The 23,040-nt window shown below is 40.6% G+C and overlaps 1 protein-coding gene across 7 annotated transcripts in view; it reads left to right on the top strand.

Annotated features, from left to right (window-relative positions):
* The first annotated feature begins 1,350 nt into the window (after nt 1-1,350).
* ICA1 (islet cell autoantigen 1) overlaps nt 1,351-23,040 on the top strand; it is a 98,048-nt gene continuing 76,358 nt past the window's right edge. For 4 of the 7 annotated variants that reach the window (XM_015558326.1, XM_015558325.1, XM_015558324.1 and 1 more), the window contains exons 1-5: nt 6,195-6,289; nt 9,072-9,237; nt 12,758-12,830; nt 17,920-18,043; nt 22,180-22,378. In XM_015558326.1, the coding sequence (XP_015413812.1) occupies nt 6,273-6,289; nt 9,072-9,237; nt 12,758-12,830; nt 17,920-18,043; nt 22,180-22,378 (579 nt within the window). In that variant the 5' untranslated portion in view covers nt 6,195-6,272. Of the gene's footprint in view, nt 1,488-6,194; nt 6,290-9,071; nt 9,238-12,757; nt 12,831-17,919; nt 18,044-22,179; nt 22,379-23,040 lie in introns of those variants that run through there. The other 3 variants (XM_015558327.1, XM_006779252.2, XM_015558323.1) reach the window with 3 other exon arrangements.

The following is a 23,040-nucleotide window of genomic DNA, read 5'->3' as shown; positions in this document are numbered from 1 at the left end:
TGTGGTTTCAGAAATATTGAAATATTTCTGTGGGTTGAGAGTAGTGATATGGTGAAATGTAGCTACTGATCTTACCTTTACTGTAAGGGTTGGCTGAAGAATTTTAGATTCTTTGCATAACCCAAAAAATCAGAGGCGCCATTAGCTAACTCCGTAAGTGAGCCAGAACAAATGTTCGGTGCTGCTGAAGGCAGCGTATATGGAATGAAAATACTTTCCCATGTTCTGTCTCCGAGGAAGAAGGTTCAGTATCAGAGTTTAAGGCAGCCAAGGACAGACTAACTTCTCTTCTTTGTGGCAATGCATCAAACTTTTAAAAAGCAGGCTTGCTTTAGCATTCTGTGAACCTAGCAGACTTGGAAAAATATTTTGGGGGTATTTAGAAAAAAATGTTTGCTTATGTATTGGCCTCTAGTGTGTTCAAAATGGCTTCACAGTGGTTATAGGAAATAAAAACAGGGGGAACAGTAATAGCCTGTCCATATAGGCAGATAAAATGATCACCAATAAATCAATAAGCAATAAGTGTTGGCAAGGATGTGGAGAAAAGGAAACCCTCATGCACTGTTGGTAGGATTGCAAACTAGTGCAGCCCCTATGGGAAACAGTATGGACGTACCTCAAAAATTAGAAACAGAACTAGCATGTGACCCAGCAATCTCACTGTGGGTACTTATCCCCCCAAACCCCCAAACACTAATTTGAAAAGATGCATGTTCATTGCAGCATTATTTATACTATCCAAAATATGGACTCAACTTAGGTGTCCACTGAGGGACAATTGGATAAAGAAAGGTGGTACATGTCTACAATGGAATATTGCTTAGTCATAAAAATAATGAAATCTTACCATCTGGACAGCATGGATGGACCTAGAGGGTATTATGCTAAGTGAAATAAGTCAGACAAAGAACGACAAATACCATATGATTTCACTTTATATGTGCAATCTAAAAAACAAAATAAAACAGAAATAAGCTCGTAGATATAGAGAAGAGTCTGATGGTTGTGAGGTGGGGGGCGAGGGTTGGCGGGCTGGGTGAAAAAGATGAAGGGATTAAGATGTGCAAGTGGGTGATTACAAAAATAGTCACAAGAATGTAAAGTCCAGCATTGAGAGTATAATCAATAATACTGTATTAAGTACTGATTGTGTCGGGGGTACTGGACTTATCGGGGCATCACTTTGTAAATTTATAAATGTTTTACTTATATGCTGTACGAGAAAAAAAAAAGACACCACCACAAGCATGCAAGAAAGGCAAAGAGGAAAGATGATCATAATTACTGCACAGAACCCCAGTACAAAATCTGAACAGACTATTCCTCCTCCCTGTTCTCCCAGTTCTCCCCACAGGGCAAGCTGGTCTCTCAGCCACATGGATGTGGCCCAGAACAGCTGTGGTTTTAATGCCTGGCCTTGGAGCAGGAGGTCAAAGGATTGTATCCCCATCAAGGTGCAGCCTGGAAAAGTGTAAGAGAATTAGGTCGGCGGTCATAGTGTCACCCAGGCAGGAGGTGCTGACCTCAACAGCGTCCCACCTCTGAGCAGGGAGACATCTTTCCCATTTATTTCTTGTCTTAGCCTGCTCCCCACTAACTCACCCGCCCCACCCACCCTCAGAGTTGTTACATCAAAATTAGGAACTTGGTTTCCATTGATCTGTTAACCCTTGGACACCTACTTCTTGGAGTGGGTCTTAATTATTACTGACTCTTCCGCCACTCGTGGGTAAGTCATGCTGGATTTAACAGTACTGGTGCCTTTGTTTTTTCTTACATGGCACTCACAGTCCATAAGCAACTTGAAACTTGCTCCTCTTTGCTCATCGCCCAAGGAAAGGTGGCCACAAGCAGAACGTTGGGGAAGTGGCATTAGAAAGGTGGAGGCATGATCCCATCCATTCTGGGCTTCCTCCCTAAGGGCCTCATGGCAGAAGTGGAGCAATAGCTGCCTTTGCAGAATCCTGAACTGAAGTATTAGCTAATCATAGACTTTATTGTACTTGACAGAGGAAATGATATTTTTACAGCAGAATTGACAAATTTGGAGATTCATGATCTTTTTATAGGCCCCTTGCAAATGTCAAGAGCCTGGTGAGGCTGGAAATTATGTTTATATGCCTGTCTTTCCTGTTCAACCTGCACTGTCCAAAGCAGTGGCCACTAAGTACATGTGGTTACTGAGCACGTAAAGTGGGTAGGCTCAGTGGCTTTGTATTGTGAGTGTAAAATGCACACCTGATTTCAGACTTGTTATAAAAACTCAAGTGCAAAGTATATCAGTAGTAATTTTTTATTGATTACATGTTGAAGTAATATTTTAGATGTATTAAGTAAAGTATATTATTTTTGACATGGCTGTTAGATCATTTAAAATTACATATGTAGCTCATATTATATTTCTATTGTGCAGAGCCGATCTCAACTGTTAAGTTTCCTGGCACGTGTTAATTAGATGCTTAATGCATGTTTGATAAACCAAACCGCTGAACTGGAATGAATGAATGGATGAGAATTGTAATGATTTTTTAAAGTATTGATTTTGACACTGTGGGTTTAGGAAGTGCTAGAGCAAAATGAGATGGTTTTGTCAGGAAATATGAAAGTTGTTTATTAGTTGTTCCTGGTGGGTGGGGCTAGACGTACATTAAAGGAGATGCAAGTCCTGGCTGCAGCTGCCCTGCCCTGAGACAGTCAGCTGTGTCCTGTGGAGTTGACTTGATTTTCCCACCCATGACCCCTTTGCTCAAGTCGCCTATAACCCAGCGGTTTATTCAAGAAAAATCCATTTCCAGAAAGAAATTTTCCTGTGCACCACTTAGCTGTGGAACTCAGACTTTAATGTGCTTAGGAATCACTTGCAGTCCTAGCCGATTTGGTTTAGAGGGTAGAGCGTCAGCCTGCGGACTGAAGGGTTCTGGGTTTGATTCTGGTCAAGAGCAGGCACCTCGGTTGCAGGGTTGCAAGTTCAATCCCTGGCCCTGGTCAGGTCTTGATGTGTCTCTCTCACATCGATGTTTCTCTCTCTCCATCTCTCCCCCTCCCTTTCACTCTCTAAAAATCAATTGAAAAATATCCTTGGGTAAAGATTAACAACAACAACAAAAAAAGGCCAAAAAATAACAGAAAAAGAATCACTTGCAGAGCCTGTGACAAATGCAGGTTCTCAGACCTGTTCCCAGAGATTCTGGATCAGCAGGTAAGGGACGGGGCCCAGGAATCGATGTGTTGACACTCCAGAAGATCCCAGTGCAAATGGCCTGTAAACGATATCTTGGGGAACACTGCCACATGGCGTCATAATCTGGAAGCCCAGGTAAAAGGGGCAGTGTGCTCAGTGATTTTATTTTCTGTTTTACCACAAAGAACTTAAATTGTTAAATTTTTTAATGATCAAAAATTTATCAAAAAGTTGCAGCAAATGAAATCATCAGCAGTGAAAAGGCAACTTACTGAATGGGAGAAAATACTTGGAAACCATATATCTGATAATGGGTTAACAGCCGGACTATCCAGTACTCCTATAATGCAATAACAACAACAACAAAAAAGTTACCCAATTAGAAAATAGGCAAAGGATTTGAATAGACATTTCTCCAAAGAAGACACACAAATGGCCAATAAGTATATGAAAAGATGGTTACCGACATTAATGATCAGGGAAATGCAAACCAAAACCACAATGACATATCACCTCACACCCATTAGGATGACTGCTATCAAAAAGTCCAGAAAATAACAGGTGTTGGTGAAGATGTGGAGAAATTGAAGCACTGTTGGAGGGGCTGTAAAATGGTGCAGCCACTGTGAGGGAAAGTATGAATAAAAAATAAAAAATAGAACTGCCCTTTGATCTAGCAACCCCACTTCTGGTCCGTATCTTAAAAAAATAAAAACAGGATCTTAGCCATCACCGGTTTGGCTCAGTGGATAGAGCGTCAGCCTGCGGATGCAAGGGTCCCAGGTTCAATTCCAGTCAAGGGCATGTACCTGGGCTGTGGGCACATCCCCAGTAGGGGGTATGCAGGAGGCAGCTGATCGATGTTTCTCTCTCATCGATGTTTCTAACTCTCTATCCCTCTCCCTTCCTCTCTGTAAAAAATCAATAAAATATATTTTAAAAAAACAACAAAAAACAGGATCTTAAAGAGATATTTTCACACCCATGTTTATTACAGCATTATGCAGAATAGCCAAGATGTGGAAGTCAGCTAAATGTCCATCAGTGAGTGAATGGATAAAGAAAAGGAGCTCCATACATACAATGGAATATTATTCAGCCTTAAAAAGGAAGGAAAGCCTGTCATATGTTAGAATATAGATGAACCTTGAGGACATTGTTCTAAGTGAAATAAGCCAATCACAGGACAAAGGCTGCATGATTCCACTTACATGAAATACCTAAGATAGTCAAACTCAGAAAGTAGAATGGTGGTTGCTAGGGGCTGGAGGAGGAGAAAGCAGGGAGTTGTTCAATGGGTATATAGTATCAGTCATGCAAGATGAAAAAGTTCTGGAGATCTGTTGTACAACAATGTTATAGTTAACAATACTGTACCATACACTTAAAAATGGTTAAGAGAGTTCTAGCCGGTTTTGCTTAGTGGTTAGAGTGTTGGCCCGAGGACTGAAGGGTTATGGGTTTGATTCTGGTCAAGGGTACATACCTAGGTTGCAAACTTGATCCCCAGCCCCAGTAGGGTATGTACAGAGGCAACCAATTGATGTGTCTCTCTCACATCGATGTTTTTCTGTCTCTCAGTCTCTCCCCCTCCCTCCACTCTCTCTAAAAATCAATGAGGGGGCGGGGGGAGGGAATTTTTTAAAGAGAATAAATTTGTCTTTTTTTTTACTGCAATAAAAATATTAATCAGAAAGTACTAATTATCCTAATAGTTCCTGGTGAAATCCAACTTAAGGAAAGACTATAATAATTTCATTTCCTTGAACAGTATCTTTTTATGAGAAGTCTCGTTGAAAGCTTTGAGCTAAGTAAAGTAAATGTGTCCTTGCTGTGAGGCTGTGTGGGAGGTTCATGGCCTCTCTACGATTTACTGAGCAGAGGGCAAGGCTTACTCATCACGACTGTCATTTCCAAAGCAACTCGTCCAAAACCTGGGTGCCCTCCAGGAGGAAGAGAGATGCTGATTACAGGATCCTGTCATTCCAGCAGCATCTGAACACTCAAAGAAAATGTCCTTCCTCTCACCTGAAGCCTGGATTTTCAACACTCAATTTAGTTCCATTAACACATTTTTTTTAAAGCCTGGGGAACTTTAATCATCTCAGGGGTCCTAGTTGTCAGGACCCTTTCTAAGGCAAAGGGAGAAGGATTGCATTGGTTTTGTTGGCGTAGCCAGAAGCACCCAGACTAGCAAACAGAGCATCTACTCTGGCAGCTAGCAGCAATCCGTGTCGGCCAGGGGCCATCCTTTAGTCTCTTTCCAGTAACTGGTAGGTAAGTGTGGCTGGGTTGGCTGGCTCCGCCCTCCCTTTTGGCTGGCAGCTTCCCTGAGTGGGGCAAATGGAGTGAGGGGCAAAGGCATCAAGTGACTTCCATATTTATGAGTGAGATGAAAATACAGTATTAGGCTGGTAAAAACAGAAATAAGTACATTTTTCTCCTTTTTACCCTTTTTCTGTTTGTTTTTTGTTTTTGCAATGGGCTGGTTCAGGTTTTTTAGATACTGATTCTGAGTTATTTCAAATCTCTAAAGAGGCATACGGATGCAATACTTGCCACCCAGCTTAACAGAGAACACTGCGGGCACAGTTGAAGTCCCTGCATATACCTCTTGAATAATAGCCTCCACCCCCCACTACAGTGGTAACTGTTATCTGGAATTGAGTGTTCATTATTCCTAATCAGGTCTTTATACCTTTGCTATATAATATTTCTGTGCTTCAAATGGTTACAGTATTTTGCTTTGCATGATATGATCTCATTTTATGTAGTCTTCTACAACCTTCCTTTGTCATTCACTTGTTCACTTGTTAAACTTCATTTGGGATATTTCTTCCATGTTACTTAGCTAAACTATTCTTGACATCAGTGTACAGTGTTATTGCATAGTAGTGTTGGGCCCCTAAAATACAGCTAGAAGGGGTTTAGATTGGAATTTTATGCGTCAATTTAACATAATTATAATATAGTGTGTAACTGTTAAACATATTTGTTTTATTTCAGGTTCTAATATAACTTATCCTCTCATGCTTTTTCCCTGCCCCTTCTCCCCAAATCATCAACAGTAGGAAAAGAAGAAGGAAACATGTCAGGACACAAATGGTAAGTAATTTGTTGCCTGTTTTGAATTGGGAGAGGCTAATGACAGAGGTAAACACATAGTAGATTCTCAACAAATGTCTATCAAATAGAAAAATCATTAGTCACATTAGCCACAGTATCCTCTTAGTCCCTATTCCAATGTTGGGTATAGTCAAGTTCAACACCCTATATTAAATGTGATATGGAAACTAAGTAACCAAAAATAATATAAGTTCTTACCTAATGAGTATTCTCTAAGAAATTTATATATAAATTTTCTCTTGAGAATCTAATGTTGGCTTTTCTTACCACCGTTTCTTCAAATGTAAAAAGTTAGTATATTTATTTTATCATTATCTTATTTGCAACTTCTAATATTAAGGTTATAAGGGAATTTTATGTAGGCAGACTATAAAATTGAATGAATAGGAACTCAGACTCATTAATTTATACTCATGACTTTAACCTTCATGAACATTCAAGAGGCAATCACTGTTGGAATTCATGATGATGAATAAAATAGGCATGGTAATCATATGGCAATGTTAGCATCAACACTTATGTGCCTATAGCACATCTAAACAGCATGGGTAACATCTTATAAATTCCAGATCTGTTTCAAGCAGTGTTTCTGAACCCTTGGCCCACCAGGCAAGCAGATCTGTCTTATTTTACCATCTTAAATTCGTATCATGAAAAATGTGGTGCATATTTTTTATTGATTAAATGAACAATTAATTACAACAGAGAATGTGCTTTCTAATCCCTCCTCTCTCAGTAGAGAAGCAGTCAGCTCTAGGTCCTCTTTTATACAAAATGTCAAATTCTTGCATCTCTTAAAATGTAATGGGTTTTAAAGGGTAATTAATAAATGGCGAAGGGATTTAGTTTCCCTGAGTATCCTTATTTGACAGCTTTCTAAGTAAGAGATGTCAGATTTTTTTTAATTACTCCATCTACCTCATTAAGACAAGGGGATGGTTCCATCCTGTGACCCTCCTGATGGCTGTCACACCGAGGCAGCGGACTCTGGGCTTAGGGAAGTAGGTAGTCACTTGTATAAGAGAGACAGCAGAGCCCCAAGAAGTGGGCCTTTCCCAAAGGCTTTTTCCCACTCACTCGGCCACTTCTCTGCTTGCCACTGAATTACAAGGGCCGCAGAGACTATTGGAATGATCACTGGACTGGGATTCAGGGGCCTGGATTTTAATCCTGTGAGACTACAGACAAGATTCTTAACCTTTGAAAACTGAAGTTTTCTCATTTGTTAAATGACCGGGGGTGGAGCGAGGCATTTTCACTAGATCTGTAAAGTCCCTTTGGTTTTTTTCAAAATGGAATTCTTTTTACTATTAATCCATGACCTTTTGGGGTGGGGTGGGGGGACACAATAAAAAGAAGTCCAGCCAATTCCCCATTCTTGAAAATGCCATTCCCCTGAAATAACCATAGTTTGGGGGGTGGGGCTATATTCTTCCAGGCTGTTAACATACACACTCTATAGAGAGATTATCTTTTACATAAATAGATATTTTCATCCTATTTCCTATTATGTAAGCTCATAAGAAAACTTCTAAATAGTGCAGAAACCATGAAAGTCCCTCCAACCCTACTTCTCTCTCTAAAGATAACCTTTGCTGAGAAAGTCATCTGAAATCCCTTATGACGTTTTAAGAATAAGCCTGTGGATTGAAAATTGTAAATGTTATCTGGAAGGAGATTATAAGTCATCAGGTTTTGAGATACAGGTACTTTGATATGTGCAGCTCATGTTTTAGGACACAGGCCTGGCATATTTTGAGTGACAATAGCATGGGTTAGAATATGATGCATGTCTGGATAGGAGCGACATTGAGGTCCTATGTGAGCCTCTGGAGCAGGAACTCTAGACAGGGGGTGGGTGTAGACAACATGGGGAGGGATGCAGCACCAATGGCAAACTTCCTGTCAATATTTGAGGTACTCTGGTCACTTTTACAAAATTCCATTTTTTTTCTCAATTTTTCTAATTTCTTTTTTATTTGATCTTCACTATATTTTCCCAGAAGAATGTAATGTATTTTAAGCATTTATAGTTAATAAGCCACAGCTTTAATATCAGAAATCTGTAATATTTTTTTAATGTTCTTAAATTTTATTTGACTTTGGTAAGAGATATACCCTCTTAATAATATTTTAAGTGTACAATGCAGTGTTGTTAACTCTGGGTGCAAAGTTGCATCTCTAGAATTTATTCCTCTGACATAATTGAAACTTTATGACCAGTAAAGTAATTAGCAATTTCCCATTCCCCCATCACCCCATCCAGCCCCTGGTAGCCACCATTCTACTCTCAGAGTTGAGTTTGACTATTTTAGGCACCTCTGTGACAGATGGTGAGCGCGCTATTTCTCAGCGCCTTATCTCTGCTTTCCTGCCATCACTTCAGTGTTGGCCGTTGTGCTGGAGTGGAGAGAACATTGGTGTCCGGCTTTATCTCTGACTCACGATCGACTTGAGCCAGTCACCCTGCCTGGCTTGGCCTCACTTTCTACCAGGGGTGTGTCCTGCCTGCCCATAGCTACACTCGGTGGTGGAGGTTCAGTTTCTAACATTTCCTGCAAAAGTTATTTCATTTCTTCACTAACTTTTAAGCTTTTGGAGTCAGAGTTGATTGACATTTTTGGTGTAATAATCATAAAGGAAAGTATTTATACGTTTATGAATGTTGTAAATGTGTAGTTTAATGTTTAGGTAAGTTCACACTAAACTATCTCAGTCGTTATGAACGTCATGAGTAAAAGAGCTCTTTGAATGTTTTTAGCAGTTACCCCTGGGACTTGCAGGATCGGTATGCTCAGGACAAGTCCGTGGTAAATAAGATGCAGCAGAAGTACTGGGAGACGAAGCAGGCCTTTATTAAAGCCACGGGGAAGAAGGAGGATGAACACGTTGTGGCCTCTGACGCAGACCTGGATGCCAAGCTGGAGGTGAGCACTGTTTCTCTCTGCCCCGGCACAGCCGTCCTGCTTCCGTCAGGGTCCTAGAGGGACTCACCTGGGCAAGCATAGGTGTGCTTACATTTGAAAATCTATTGCAAACAACTCGTTCATGAGGAAAATCTGGGATCAATCCAATCCCAGCCTATTTAAACAAACAAACACCTACAGATTCTCGTGTAACTATCCATATGCCTCTGTTGATTTATAGGGTTTTTTTACACTTCGTTGGAATGCATGGAATGTGGTAAATTCTCAGTAAATGTTTGCTGAAAAACATTAATGCAATTAAAGAACCACTGCTAGTGATATCAACCCCAGGGGTCTGGCAAATATTTACATTTTAAAATGTATTTTATTGATTTTTTTTATAGAGAAGAAGGGAGAGGGATAGAGAGTTAGAAACATCCATGAGTCAAACCTGGGACCCTTCAGTCCACAGGCCGATGCTCTATCCACTGAGCCAAACCGGTTAAGGCTAATATTTACATTTTGAAAAAGAAAAAAGGGTCCTGGCCAGTGTGGCTTAGTTGGTTAGAGCATCGTCCTGTGCACTGAAATGTTGAGGGTTCGGTCCCTGGTCGGTGCATATGGGAGGCAACCAATCAATGTTCTCCTGCTCCCTCTCCTCTCTCTCTCTCTCTGTCTTCCTTCTTTTTTTTTTTTTAAAAAAGGATGAATAACTGGTTCTGTAAGAGTCTAGTAGGCTTGGTGTCCTACCCTGGAAAATTCTAGAGTGAATTCACAAAGCAGATATTTAGTTAGACTAGTTAATAATACAGTACACTGACTTCATATCTGGTTGATCCTGGAATACCAATATAACTGGTAGAAGACCCACTAACTCCCTGTCTTCTTAGACATTCTGCCAGTAGTTTAGATTAAAATTTAAAAAGTTTACTTCCGTGAATGATAGGCCACTGAGAGGAAAAATATGTTGCGTGACCTGAAAGACTTCAAAGTGATCTCCACATTTAATATGTAAGGTAAGTTAATGAGCTCAACATTTAATGGGATTAACACAGAAAGCTCAAGATTTCAGAAAGCTTTGTGAGAAGGGTGGCCAAGATGGTGGAAGTCGTGGTTGTATTAGAACAGAGAGAGGTTTAAGGGGAGATAGGTTAGTTGTCAACTATATAGGAAGGTCTGTCATGTGGAAGAGGGATAATTCATTCTATGCATCTAAGGGTAGAACCAGACCCAGGCCACTATGCATAGTACTCATCTCTCATGAAATTATCTCAAATGTTGATTGGTTTGCCTATTCTTCCTCCAGTAGGAGGTCAAATTCCATGTCTGCCTTAGTCACCACTGCACCCTCAGCCAGTCACACAGTACACATTCAGGAACCATTGGCGGAATAAGTGTACATGTTAATGCAATTAATATTAGTTCCCAACCCTCCCTCTGTCATTGGAATTGTTCAAAATAGAAGCTGGGTTTGACAGGGATGTTCTAATAGAGATTGCGCCAATGATGAAAAATACCACCAGGTACTATTCTGATTTTAGTATTTTGAATACAGTTGAAATGATTATAAGTTACTAATGCTTTTCACATTGTATAGCTTTATGTTTCTCTACTTAACACCCTAATAAATACAAGCCTCATTCAGAAAGGATTTTACTGTGTTAATTCTTCATACATTAAACACAGCACAACAATTTTATATTTAGACTCTTGGAGGGCATTTTTACACAACCAACTATACTTATAAAAATAGCTGCTGTCCGATGGTTAGAGTGTCCAAAGCACTTAGCTGTGACTAATAATTTGACACATGATAGAGGTTTCTGTTGCAGAAATGTTAATACTGGCGTTGATGTTTATGGAGAGACTGGATTCCATCAACCACCAATAAACCATATGAAAACAGCGTGCAAACCATGTTGACATGGTCCTACAGTGTTATCCATATAGGGCAAGCCTAAAAACAAGAAAGCTGTGTGCCAAGCTAAAATCTCGGTCAGATTGCATTCCAATCTGTTGGGAAGTTAATGTAGAAGTGTTGCACTAAGTTCCAATATTTGTCAAAATCGATTGTTAATAGAATCATCTTCTCAAAAATAGCTCTAAATACAAGAACAAGCAACACTAACCTGATGGAAGTCTTTCAGTGGGGACACTGCAGAGGAGACCGACCAGATGGTGGAAATGTTTCTCCTCTTTCGCTGGGTATGGTTACTAGAGTGTGTACAGTTGTCAGACTCACAGGACTAACACTGCAGAGGCGTGCATTTTACCGCATTTAATTTATATGCAGTTTTTAAAACGTGAACAGTGACAACAGATCAGATCCTGAACGTACTTTTGGAATTTCCTCGCTCCCATATTTGAGAGTTGGTATGTGTTGCTGGTTGGTGACCCAGAATACTGATATCAAGCATTTGTTAAGGCACAGAATCCAGACTGCTGATTTTCTATTTTGTTTGAGCGTAAAGGGTTGGTGTTGTTTTTCTTTTCTACACAGGGAGAGGATGCCTTATAATGAAATGAGATTTAGTAAAATGTATACTCTTTGTGTCCCAGTTTTATCATAGTAAGGCATAAGGTCATACGTATGTCTTCATTTTTATTAATGTGGTTGTATATATTATGAAGCAGATCATCAGTTTTGACTAAAACAGGGAAGGGCTTTTCTAATACCAGGACATAACTGCTGCATCACCAGGGCAGTAAGCTCAGAGGGAGAGCAGGAAAGCCTGCCTGTTGTCTGCCAGGTGTTCTCATTGAGACCAGCCCTGGCCTCTGGGTTGGTGGAGAAAGTGGGAAGTATCTCTTCTATCTTCTTCTGAGCTGTCTCCGTTTCTGAAGCAAAGACCAGGTCCACCATGAGTTAAAAGTACAGCCCACCTGCTTTTCCCTTCACTTCCTCTGTGATGGCTATAGCATAGCATTCCATCTCTTCTCCGTGTGTTTTATGAAATCATTGGGACAATCAGGAGTGATGGGGCTACTAGGTAAACTCCATGTTACCAGAGGTCTTCTAAACAGACACAACACTCAGCTGATTGATTTCTCTCTGCCTTTTATGGAGTTGTTTGAGCATGCCACAGAGGACATTAGGATCACCGACTAAGTTACTCTCATGTTTTAAATACGATGTTTATTTGACAGATTCTCCATTGTTAAAAAAAGACCGCAAGTGGTAAAAGAAATAAATTGGATTATGAGTGAAAATTGGGTCTCTGGTTTACCAAGTCATCTAATTGGGCCCTTCACTTAGGATTTCTGTTTTTCAGCTATTATTTCAATTTTCTGGAGGAAATCGTTCTGCAGATCTTAATTTAGATTGTGGAGATGATGAATCCCAATAAATATAGACAGTAGGAGCATACTGGAAGGCTTTGATCACAGTTTCTGTATAGTCTGCCACATGCCACCAAGCACACTTGGTCACTTGATCTTGTTTTTAGTGGGCAAATCAAACACTAGGTTGTCTTGAGTGTGATTATTTTTTATTTCACTGCTCTCTGTTTTATTTCGCATTTTGTTTGTATTTTTATTACAGCTGTTTCACTCAATTCAGAGAACCTGTTTGGACCTGTCTAAAGCAATTGTACTCTATCAAAAGAGAATATGTTGTAAGTATACCATAAGTACGAATATTGATCTATTAGTAAAAAAAAATAGGATATTTTGCCTTATTGTATCACTGCATGTGCTTAGGAAGTAAGACAAAGAAACTGCTGGTTTGAGTGTTTGTTAGGAGTGTTTGTCTTTGCTCTCTAAGTGGTGGGGAGGAGGCCTTTAATAATTTTATCAGAAATCCTCTACATAGGCTGTTTACCTTCCAATGCAAGTACCGTAATAGGAGAATTTTATATTGGGTCTCCCATAATTAAATATATGCCATTTCTTTTTCTAATTATAACAAGACTTTCCTATGGCCATCCCGTCCTAAAGTCATTACCAACAATGTTATCTCTGAAATGCTGAATATCAAGTTGTAGATTAGTATGTTTTTACATTTCCATTTGTAGGTGATTTAATCGTACAATTTCTATACGAGACTAACTGGGAAATTTTTCTGTTTTTAACTGCTGTCAAACACCTTTCCAGTAGTCACTAATTAACAATTGGTCGTTTTCCTTTATTAGTAACCTTCTATTAAGACAGTTTGGGGATAAGTACAAAGTCCTAGGACTCAGAGGCAGAATTCTGTAAATTGTCTATGCGGCTGCTTACTGAGTTGGAGCGAAGGTTTCTCCGGGGCTGTGACGCCGTCGTCTTGAGCAGGAAAACAGGGCACAGGACACACACCTCCACCACGTCCACATCCCGTCAGTCTCAGTGACAGGTCCATTGGCCACCTGAACACCCTTCAGGACTCAGTGGTTCTCAACCTTCCTAATGCCGCGACCCTTTAATACAGTTCCTCATGTTGTGGTAACCTCCAATTTCATTGTTACAAATTGAACATAATTAAAGCATAGTGATTAATCACAAAACAATATGTAATTACATATGTGTTTTCCGATGGTCTTGTCCCCTGTGAAAGGGTCGTTCGACCCCCAAAGGGTCGCGACCCACAGGTTGAGAACCGCTGCTTCAGGTTCTCCTTCTCGCCATCTTCACTGCCTCTGTCTCAGGTCAGCCCACACCATCACTCTCTCGATTGGCTGCATCAGCTTCCTACCCGGTTTCCCTGCCTCCATCCGTGCACTGTCTCCACTGCAATCACAGAGCAATAGGTCGGCTCCTGGATGGAGCCCTCAGTGGTCAAAGCTGGGACAATCTGAGCAAGAAAATAAATGGACTGTGTTGGATTATAACCTGTAAAGTGAAATAAAGATCCATAAAATCTATATGGAAATAAACAAACAAGGAGGAGTGACACCTCCTCCATATGAAATAACTCCAATTAATAAATATGGAAAGAACGAGGGAGCCACAAAATCCTCAGTAGGCAAACACCAAAGTAAGAATCAGGGCAGTTAGGCTGCACTGAAAGATGTTATAATTCATGAATGGAAGTTTGAAGAGAAACTGGAGATTTGCATAGTCTCGTGTATTTCCCTTTCCCCCAAGATTTTTAGTAATTACAAAAGTGAAAAAAATAATAATTTTACAGTAGAGAAACCCAGTCAACAGCATCCAAAAAGGAATCCAGGTGAACATAACCAGTGAGATGTGTGGTAATATCATACCATGCACTCCACCTGTGTGGGTTCTTTCCCCCAAATCCATAACCCCATTCTCATCCTGAGAAATCAGACAAACCCACATTGAGGTAAATCCTATAGAATACCTGACAAGGTCTCTTAAAGGGCATCAAGGTCGTGAAAGAAGAGAAAGACCGAGAACTATCCCAGAGGGAAGGAGGCTGGGGAGATGACAGCTCAATGTTGTGTGGGATCCTGGATCAGGTCCCGGAACAGAAACGTGACATTGATGGGAAAACTAGTAAAATTCCAGTAAGGTTGTGGTTTGGTCACTAGTATTGCACCAGTGTCCATTTCCTACTTGTGATCCTTGAGCCATGGTGTCATGTAAGATGCTAACATTAGGGGATGCTGACGAAGGGTATAGAGGAACTCTGTATTCCACTGACAGTTTTGCTATGAGCCTAAAATTATAATTAAAACTTTTATAAAAATGTACACTGGCACACATTGCTTCTCTGCAGAAAAGCCTCCAGTAGTGCTTACAATAAGATCCAAACTGCCATACCCTGGCTATAAATTCTTACGTGATCGGCCCCACTCGTCCCTCCAGCCACCTTTGTCCTTACCCACCAGGTGACCTGAGGCCTTTTGCAGTTACTGTTTCCTCTATGGGAAGGGCCCCTGCCCTAATTCTCTCGAGAGTGGCCCTTTCTGGTCATTCAGAGGACAACTTCATGGTCACTTGCTCAGAGATACCTTCTTACCACCACAAAGCAGCCACAAATCTCTCTCACTCTCTCTGGCACTGAGTTTGCGATTCCGTATTTTTTTATTTTCTATCTCCTGCTGCTTGAACGTAAGCTTCCTCTGAGCAGGTACCTTGTGTGCCTTGTTCATTTCTCTAAGACCATCCAAAAATTAATGCACTCTGTGCTGCGTGAATTCATGCTGCCAAGCTAATTGCTTTTATAGTTCTTTAGTTGCCTTTTTAGGGCACGTCTGAAAATCTAATTAGCAATTAAATATAAATAGGTTTTTATTTGTCTCTGAATTTTTAAACCCTAGGAAAATGAGAACTTACAAACTTTTGAGTTATTTCTTACCTTAGAAGAAGTGTAAATGTCTATAAGTTAACTGCAGTATTTTTTAAATTAGCATTAAGGAATGAACATGTCTTCTCAGAAAATGATGGCCATCGCTAAGTAATCAACCTGGATCCTGATGCAGCTCAAACTCTTTCCACTGCCCTCTGAGCAACACTGCCAATTAGAGTCTAGCTCTCAAATTGAAAACTGTCTGCCGCCCCAAGGTCAAGCCTCAAGTGTACCAAGTAACAAAAAATGATTTTTCAAATGCTTTTACCTACTTAGGCTTATTTAGGAAAGAGTACATTTCACCAACCATGTAATCATCCAGCTCCCATGAATTGGTTTCTTCCTAGCCTTAAGCTAAGTGTGTTCATTTGTATGTGACTTGAGGCTTCAAGGTAAAGGTGACAGTAGCCTCATGCAATTATGAACACAAATGTGAAATTCCTCCCCACAGGGAAAGATTCATTGTGGAACTGAGTCTCACATTAGTAAGTGAAGAGAAGAAGGAATAAAAGGCATTTAAAAAAATAACAAAACTTCGCCCAGCCAGTGTGGCTCAGTAGTTGAGCATCGATCCAGGAACCAGGAGGTCGAGGTTCAAGTCCTGGTTAGGGCACATGCCAGGGTTGTGGACTTGATCCCCAGTGGAAGGCATAGAGGAGGCAGCGTGTTGATGATGTTTCTCTCTCATCGATGTTTCTATCTATCTCTCTCCCAACCTCTTTCTCTAAAAATCAATAAAGGAAAACACATTTTTTAAAAAACAACCCTTCTTATAATTATAGGAATTTTTTAAAGCTGCATAGAACCGTGGCATAAATATCAGATAAGCATTTAAAGTGAAACAAAGTGTACAGGGATAACAAGGGGGGAAATTATAGTTAATCCATTTCCCCAGTTAAAGCATTTTCCTGGGAAAGCCATAGTTTTCATGAGGTCCTGTCCTGAGAAATCTTAGATTCTCATGGGAAATAGACACCTACAAACACTCTGATACCAGATGCTGAAGGGACATTGCTGACATAGAGAAATAGGGATCAACCACTTCACGGAGGATGTAGCCGTTGAGCTGCACTTTGACCATGAACTTGATTTTGAGAGGCAGAAGAGGAAGGAGGTAGTCATTCATCTCTCAGGAAGAATGGATTCTAAAAGCCTCTTCCTCCTCTGGAATGTCTCCAGCAAACCACAGTCACAAATTAGTAAGGGAGAATAGAGCATTTGACCTTCACCTTAGGATTTGTGGTTCTGGGCTAACATTCTGTAGCCATTCTTGGAGAGGTTGTGTCAGACACGGGGCATTCTCAAAGAAATCGGGATGGTTCATGAAAACGGACCGGAATCCGGGTAGTATTTAAAAAGTAGTTTTAGAGACACATGATGTGTAAAAGCATCAGTCCAGAAATGTGAAATAAGAGTGGTCGTGTTCAGAGGATGTCCATAGCAAATGCTGGGTTTAGGCACAGTGCTCTCCAGGGAGCTCGGTGTCACTCCTTGCTCAGCTGGTGGTAAGTGTGTATTTGGCACCAGTGGCTGCATAAGGGCTCACTGGTCACTGGTTGGGTGCACTGTGTTTGATTCAGCCATCCCCACGATAGGGAAAAAGAGTGTTCTGCTATTATAAATCCTGATGCTGTGATTATCTTTGTATATACATCTTTGTGCTCATTTTACCACTTCCTTAGGATGTGCTCCTAACAGAAGTGCAATGTCAAGAGAGACATTTATATTTACTGCCAAATCAATCTTTAGAAAAGCTTGTGCCAGCCACAGGCTCACCCAATAGTGTCATCTGAGGTTACCTTTAAATATAAGGACCAATATAAATATTGAATCATTATGTTGTATATCTGAAACGAATCTAATGTATGTCAATTTTACATCAACTGGGGAAAAAATAAGACCAAGATTAGGCATAACTGGGTCAGATTTTGATTCTAGCTCTGCATTTAAAAATTCACCAAGTCATCAACCTACCCACCCTCACTCCTCATCCCCACCACCAACCAAAAACCTGGGTCACAGATAAAGTATTTGAATTGCTAACTCAGAAAGCAGAGATCAAAGAGTCAGGAGGAGAGAAAAGCAGAAGGAAACTGACCCTCCATTGTAGGCAGCCACCGAAGATTCCCACAGTCATACTCGACAAACTTAACTTTTTCATTTCAGCTCCAAACAGCACATTATCGGCTCGCTTTTCAGTACAGAGGTCATTTTCTGGTTCCGATTACAGGGCACCAAATGCACTGACAGATGTACTCAAGCGAATTTGATCCCTCGTTTTTGTAAATGGAAGAACAGCACAAAAGTTAAATGGAGGGGGTGGGGAGCTTACCTTGTAACCTGTCACTTGGATTTCATTTCATCTCATCTTGGACGCTAGCAGAGAGAGGACCTTGGGGTTTGTCTCTGTCCTTCGCTCTGTAATAAAAGTGCTCACTGTTCATGGCGCCTTTTGGTCTTTTCTCCACCAGTCTTGTCTCAAGAAGAAAACGAACTGGGAAAATTTCTCCGATCCCAGGGCTTCCAAGATAAAACCAGAGCAGGAAAAATGATGCAAGCGACAGGAAAGGCCCTCTGCTTTTCTTCCCAGCAAAGGTGTGTGGCCTTCCTTGGGGCTCTACTGGGGGATCTGCTGAGAATGTGGGACCCACTTACAAAGGGGAATCTCCCAATGTTCTTTAGAAGGCTCCTGCCGGAGGCTGACAGGCTATTCTGTTCTCAGTGGTTAGTCTGTATTTATTCTCTGATGAAGATAACGGATATGATTTTTCTACTCCCTATGAATCATTTTTTAAAGTTCTTTTTCATATCTCTTCTGGTCTTTAGGGGGCATTTTATACATCAATCAGTGAGTGCTGTCCTAGGCTTGTATTTGACCTTGAGCATTGCTCCTAGCACTCAGTCTGGTCCCCTTCCAGCAGCTGATCAAAGCAGGAGCCTAATGAGACCAGGTGGAAGGGTTCCTTCTCTGCTCTCCGTGGACCAATTAACTCAGATCAGTATTGTTCAAGGCGCCCTGAACCATTCTGCTCAGACCCTGGCCAGCACTATCAGCAGTTCCACCTGAGCGGGTGTTGGAAATGCAGAATCTAGGCCCCATCGCAGAACTGCTGAGTCCAGATCTGCATTTCAATGAGATCCCGGGTTGACTTCTAGGCACCTTCAGGTTTGAGAAGCTCTGGTGCAGAGGAAATGGTGCTAGGTCAGTGACTTCTTTTTTTGGCACATCCACGACTCCTTTTTAGGGTCCGTGTGGAACAAGCAGGAACCCCTGCATACAGTTGCACATTGTGTCTGAGAAATTGACATTCTTCTCCTCCTCCTTCCCTAGTAACTGACAAGCCTCCAAAAATGTCACTCACTCCTATTAGGCATGATTATGCCTCAATAAGGCTTAGAGGTAGTTTCCAAAAATATTCAGGCTACAAAAATGTCACTTACTCAGACTGTCCAACATTTTCTTCTCCTGTTAATTTCTCCTTACTGCTTTCTCTCCCTGTGGGCCAGGAGCAGGCCTGTTAACACAAGTGTTCCTATGGAAACCAAGGAAGGTGGGGTAGGAAAGAGACAACCAGGTCAGTTTGTCAGTGGTCCCGCTCCTGGGCATTTTGGTTCTTCCTAATGGCATTTGGAACCCGACCTTGTGGGCAGTGCCAATTTTCCTAATGATAACCATTTCTTATAATTCTCTACCCCGGTTTCCAAGAAAAGTGTTTCCTTATCATCTTAAATTGCACCTTTTAATCTTATTATAACTGTTTTTCCTTATAAAAATAATATACTCATTATAGAAACATTTTTAAACAGAGAAAAACCAAAATGACAGAATTAAAAAACAAGTCAAATTTTAAAAGAGACGACCCACTTTGAACCTCTTGATACTTTCTGTCATATACTTACCCCAGCATGACAAGGATGCTTGATTCTTGAAAAATCTTTCATAAATTCTTATATGTTAATCATATAATTATTACTAATTTCAGTGGGAAGATTCTTATATAGACCTACACACCAAAGTGAATATCCATTGATGAGAAACAAAACAAAAATGAATCCCTGGACACATTACTACAAACGCTACTATAGCTACATAGTTATTTTATATGGCTATCCAGTGATATCCTTTCCTACATGGATAGCACATTATCTCACACAGCACACATTTTGTACCTTAAATTTATGTAATCAAACCTTTGGATACAGACAAAAACAAGTAAAAGAAATCAACAAAACAATACAAATGATCAACGAAAGCATCACTACTATAAACTAGCAATCTGCCTGTATCCATAATTCAATGCAGTTTGGACAACTTTGCATTTTGGAAGGCCGCATGCAGGGGGCTCTGGTTTCATGCCACTCAGCTGCTCACCAGGCACAGGGCATCCAAACCAGTCCTCCTGAACATGGAGAAGTCGGAGGATTACATGAGACTCTCATGAAGTTGAAGTCTCAGCTTGAATGGACATAATTTGGGATGTGCCCAAATTTGTTTTCATTATAAACAACATCATACCATACAATTTTTGTATAGTATTGCATACTGATTATTTAGTAAATTGATTTTTCTGATCAAATAACACCACCTTTTTTTTTTTGCCCATATATACGTTTTAAAAAAATCCATAGCGTAGTTTTCCATTGTCTAGGCATGCCAAATCCATTTCACCTGAGCCCTTCTGTGCAGTATTTGGGCAGGGTCATTTCCACCTTTACCTACTCAGGGATAAATGCGTTTGGAGTTGATTTTTGGGCACTTTGTTAATTGTTCACGCTATGAATGAAAACGTGGGCCAGCCTTTCACTGAAGCTTGATGGTCCCAGTTATTGAGTTTTCCCTGGGTCTGGACACAGTCCCTGGTACCACAAGTGAGGTTTTCACCTTTCTGATTTTATAGGAAGTAAGCTACAGGGGGAAATGAGATGTTTTTATATGCCTTTTCCTCTTCTTCAAGATCTTAATCTCTATCTTCATGTCATTACATCTTCAAAAGTTTGGGTCCAACTTGCCAACAGCCCAAGAAATTGAGAATATTTTATTCACAAGTCTCTTTTTCAGCCAGTTTAGGAAAAGTGGCAACATCCAAGGAAAGAGATAAAAAAGAGCCCAGGAATAAATGGGATCCTTAGGGGGGCAGCTGAGGACTCTCTCTCCCTTTTTTAAAAATGTATTTTTATTGATTTCAGAGAGGAAGGGAGAGGAAGAGAGAGAGAGAGAAACATTAGTGATGAAAGAGAATCATTGATCGGGTGCCTCCTGACACCTCCAACTGGGGATGGAGCCCACAACCCGGGCATGTGCTCTTGACTGGAATTGAACCCAGGACCCTTCAGTCCGCAGGCTGATGCTATCTCCACTGAGCCAAACCAGCTACGGCAACTCTTTCTCGCTTTCAGTAGAGGGCTTCCATTTTATAAACATTCATAACAGCATTTGTTTTACTGACTTCCTTGGTAGTCATTGCTACAACTGCTCATTCAATTTGATGAATGGTGAGTATTAAATTTAACCCAGTGCTGATAAAGCACAGGCTTACTTTATGGCACAACAATATGTCTTTGAAAACAACTCGCAACACCTAGGTAGGATGATGTGAGCAAGCTGTTTTTTAAAAAGTGCTGAATATGTAAAAGCAGTGCTTCATAGGCAAAAGGAGAACTAAAGGAAATAGTGAAAGGGGTTTTTTTCTTAAACAGTGTATTGCTGTATCCATAATTGTATAGCGCTATACACATGCAGGGCCCTGTCGACATGGATGGAACAGCCACGCGCTGACCTCAGCTCACTGACACCATGGTTCTCTCCACCTAGACAAGTTTACATTTACATTTAAATACTCATCTTGTTTTTATTTTTTGAACCTTCACCCTGCAACTTCATGCAGATGACTTTTTTAAAGAGTGTGGTTCATCTGACACTACTGGTTGGGGCAGTATTTTTTTCCCCCACAAATAAATATTTTATCCAAAGTTTAATATGCATCAAGCATTTTTTTTTTTTTTGCTAAATAAGTGATGGTATGTTATAGCCAATAGTATAATTATTTTACACCCACTTCATTGTATAATATACATTCATTTCTAGTGTAGTATCCTTAAGTTTTGTGTGTTTTTTTTTTTTCCATAAGAATCAAATCACAGAACCTACCAAAAGGGCCTGACACAGTAAACCCTCAGTACATGCACTTCTTCCCCTTCCTAGACCAATTGAAAATGCTTCTGTCTGTGCTTCCTCCTTGGCTATTGGAACAAGTAGCAGATGCCAGGCCTTTGGAGAATAACCCAGAATGGCCTGGCTGTGGAGACCCTAATCACACACAAGTCCATCCCTCCTCGAAGGGCCAACCTTCAGAGGAGCAGCAGGCAGGGAGGGACCAAGAGTAGACAAGGGAAATGGTTATTCCTTGATCTTTCTCCATTAACACAGGATTGGTTCCAGCTTCCAAGTGTTCTTTGCCCAGGCACTAGGCCACCCCCAACAATATGGATGGAAATACTTAGTTTTTTAAATAGAGCAGTTAAGTAACAGTCATCTAAGAGATTAGTACATGGCTAATCATCTCTGGTGGACTCAACAGTTCACCTACATTTGTTATAATTCAACCATTTCTACAGCATCGTCTATGTTCCAGGCACTGTGCTAGGCTCATGTATTTAAGATTGGTAGGTTATCAAGGATTCAGATCTCTAGCCCGCTTAGTTTCAAGATTGTGGCTTTATCCTCGGTCTAGGTTGGCCTTGCGAAATCCTTTGTGTCGATTTCACCAAGAAGTGGAGACTTTTCGGCATCGGGCCATCTCGGACACGTGGCTGACAGTGAACCGCATGGAGCAGTGCCGGACTGAATACAGGGGGGCATTGTTATGGATGAAGGACGTGTCACAGGAGCTTGATCCAGACCTCTACAAGCAAATGGAGAAGTTCAGGAAGGTAGGAGATTTTATGAGGGTTACCAAAAGGGGTACCTGCTGGAAGGTAATGAGGTGTGATTTGAATCCCTCTAGTGAAGAAGACAGAACTCAAAAGCACCAAGGATGCAATTAATCATCGCTGGTGTCTTTTTATGTGACAGAATACCAATTAATGTGATATGTAATTCTCTAAGGATACAAGTGAAGAGACAGCTGGAAACTGCGGGGACTTAGTTACTGGTTCTAATTGAAGTCAGATTTTCATATAATGTGCACTTTTGGTAAGGCTGTCATTTCTAAATGCCTTTTCATGCATAACTTAAAAAATCATGACTAGATCCAATGAAACTGGATGGTGAGAACAGACTATTGTGGAAACCCTTTTTAATTAATAATGCATATTAAAATTAATAGAATGATAATGCTTCTTTGTTTTGTGAATTGGTTCAGAAGCAGTAGGGTTTAGTTGTAGGATTAAAAAATACGGCATTGACTACATCTGTGATCTCTTCAGAAATTTGTCTGAGGGAAATATATAGCAGAGGAGATGGGTTTGCTCCTAAATTTCCCTGAAATAACCATGAGCAGCAGAGAACAGTGTTCGCTTGTGTGTTTTTAAATTATCTTGTCAGTATTGCTACTTTGGAGATTCGTTCAAACAAGGATACATCCACCACCAGG

Source organism: Myotis davidii, unplaced genomic scaffold (assembly GCF_000327345.1).
Source record: "Myotis davidii unplaced genomic scaffold, ASM32734v1 scaffold187, whole genome shotgun sequence".
NCBI classification, from domain to species: domain Eukaryota; kingdom Metazoa; phylum Chordata; class Mammalia; order Chiroptera; family Vespertilionidae; genus Myotis; species Myotis davidii.
Note: the sequence above shows the minus strand (reverse complement) of the source record. Positions and strands in the feature narration are given on the sequence as shown.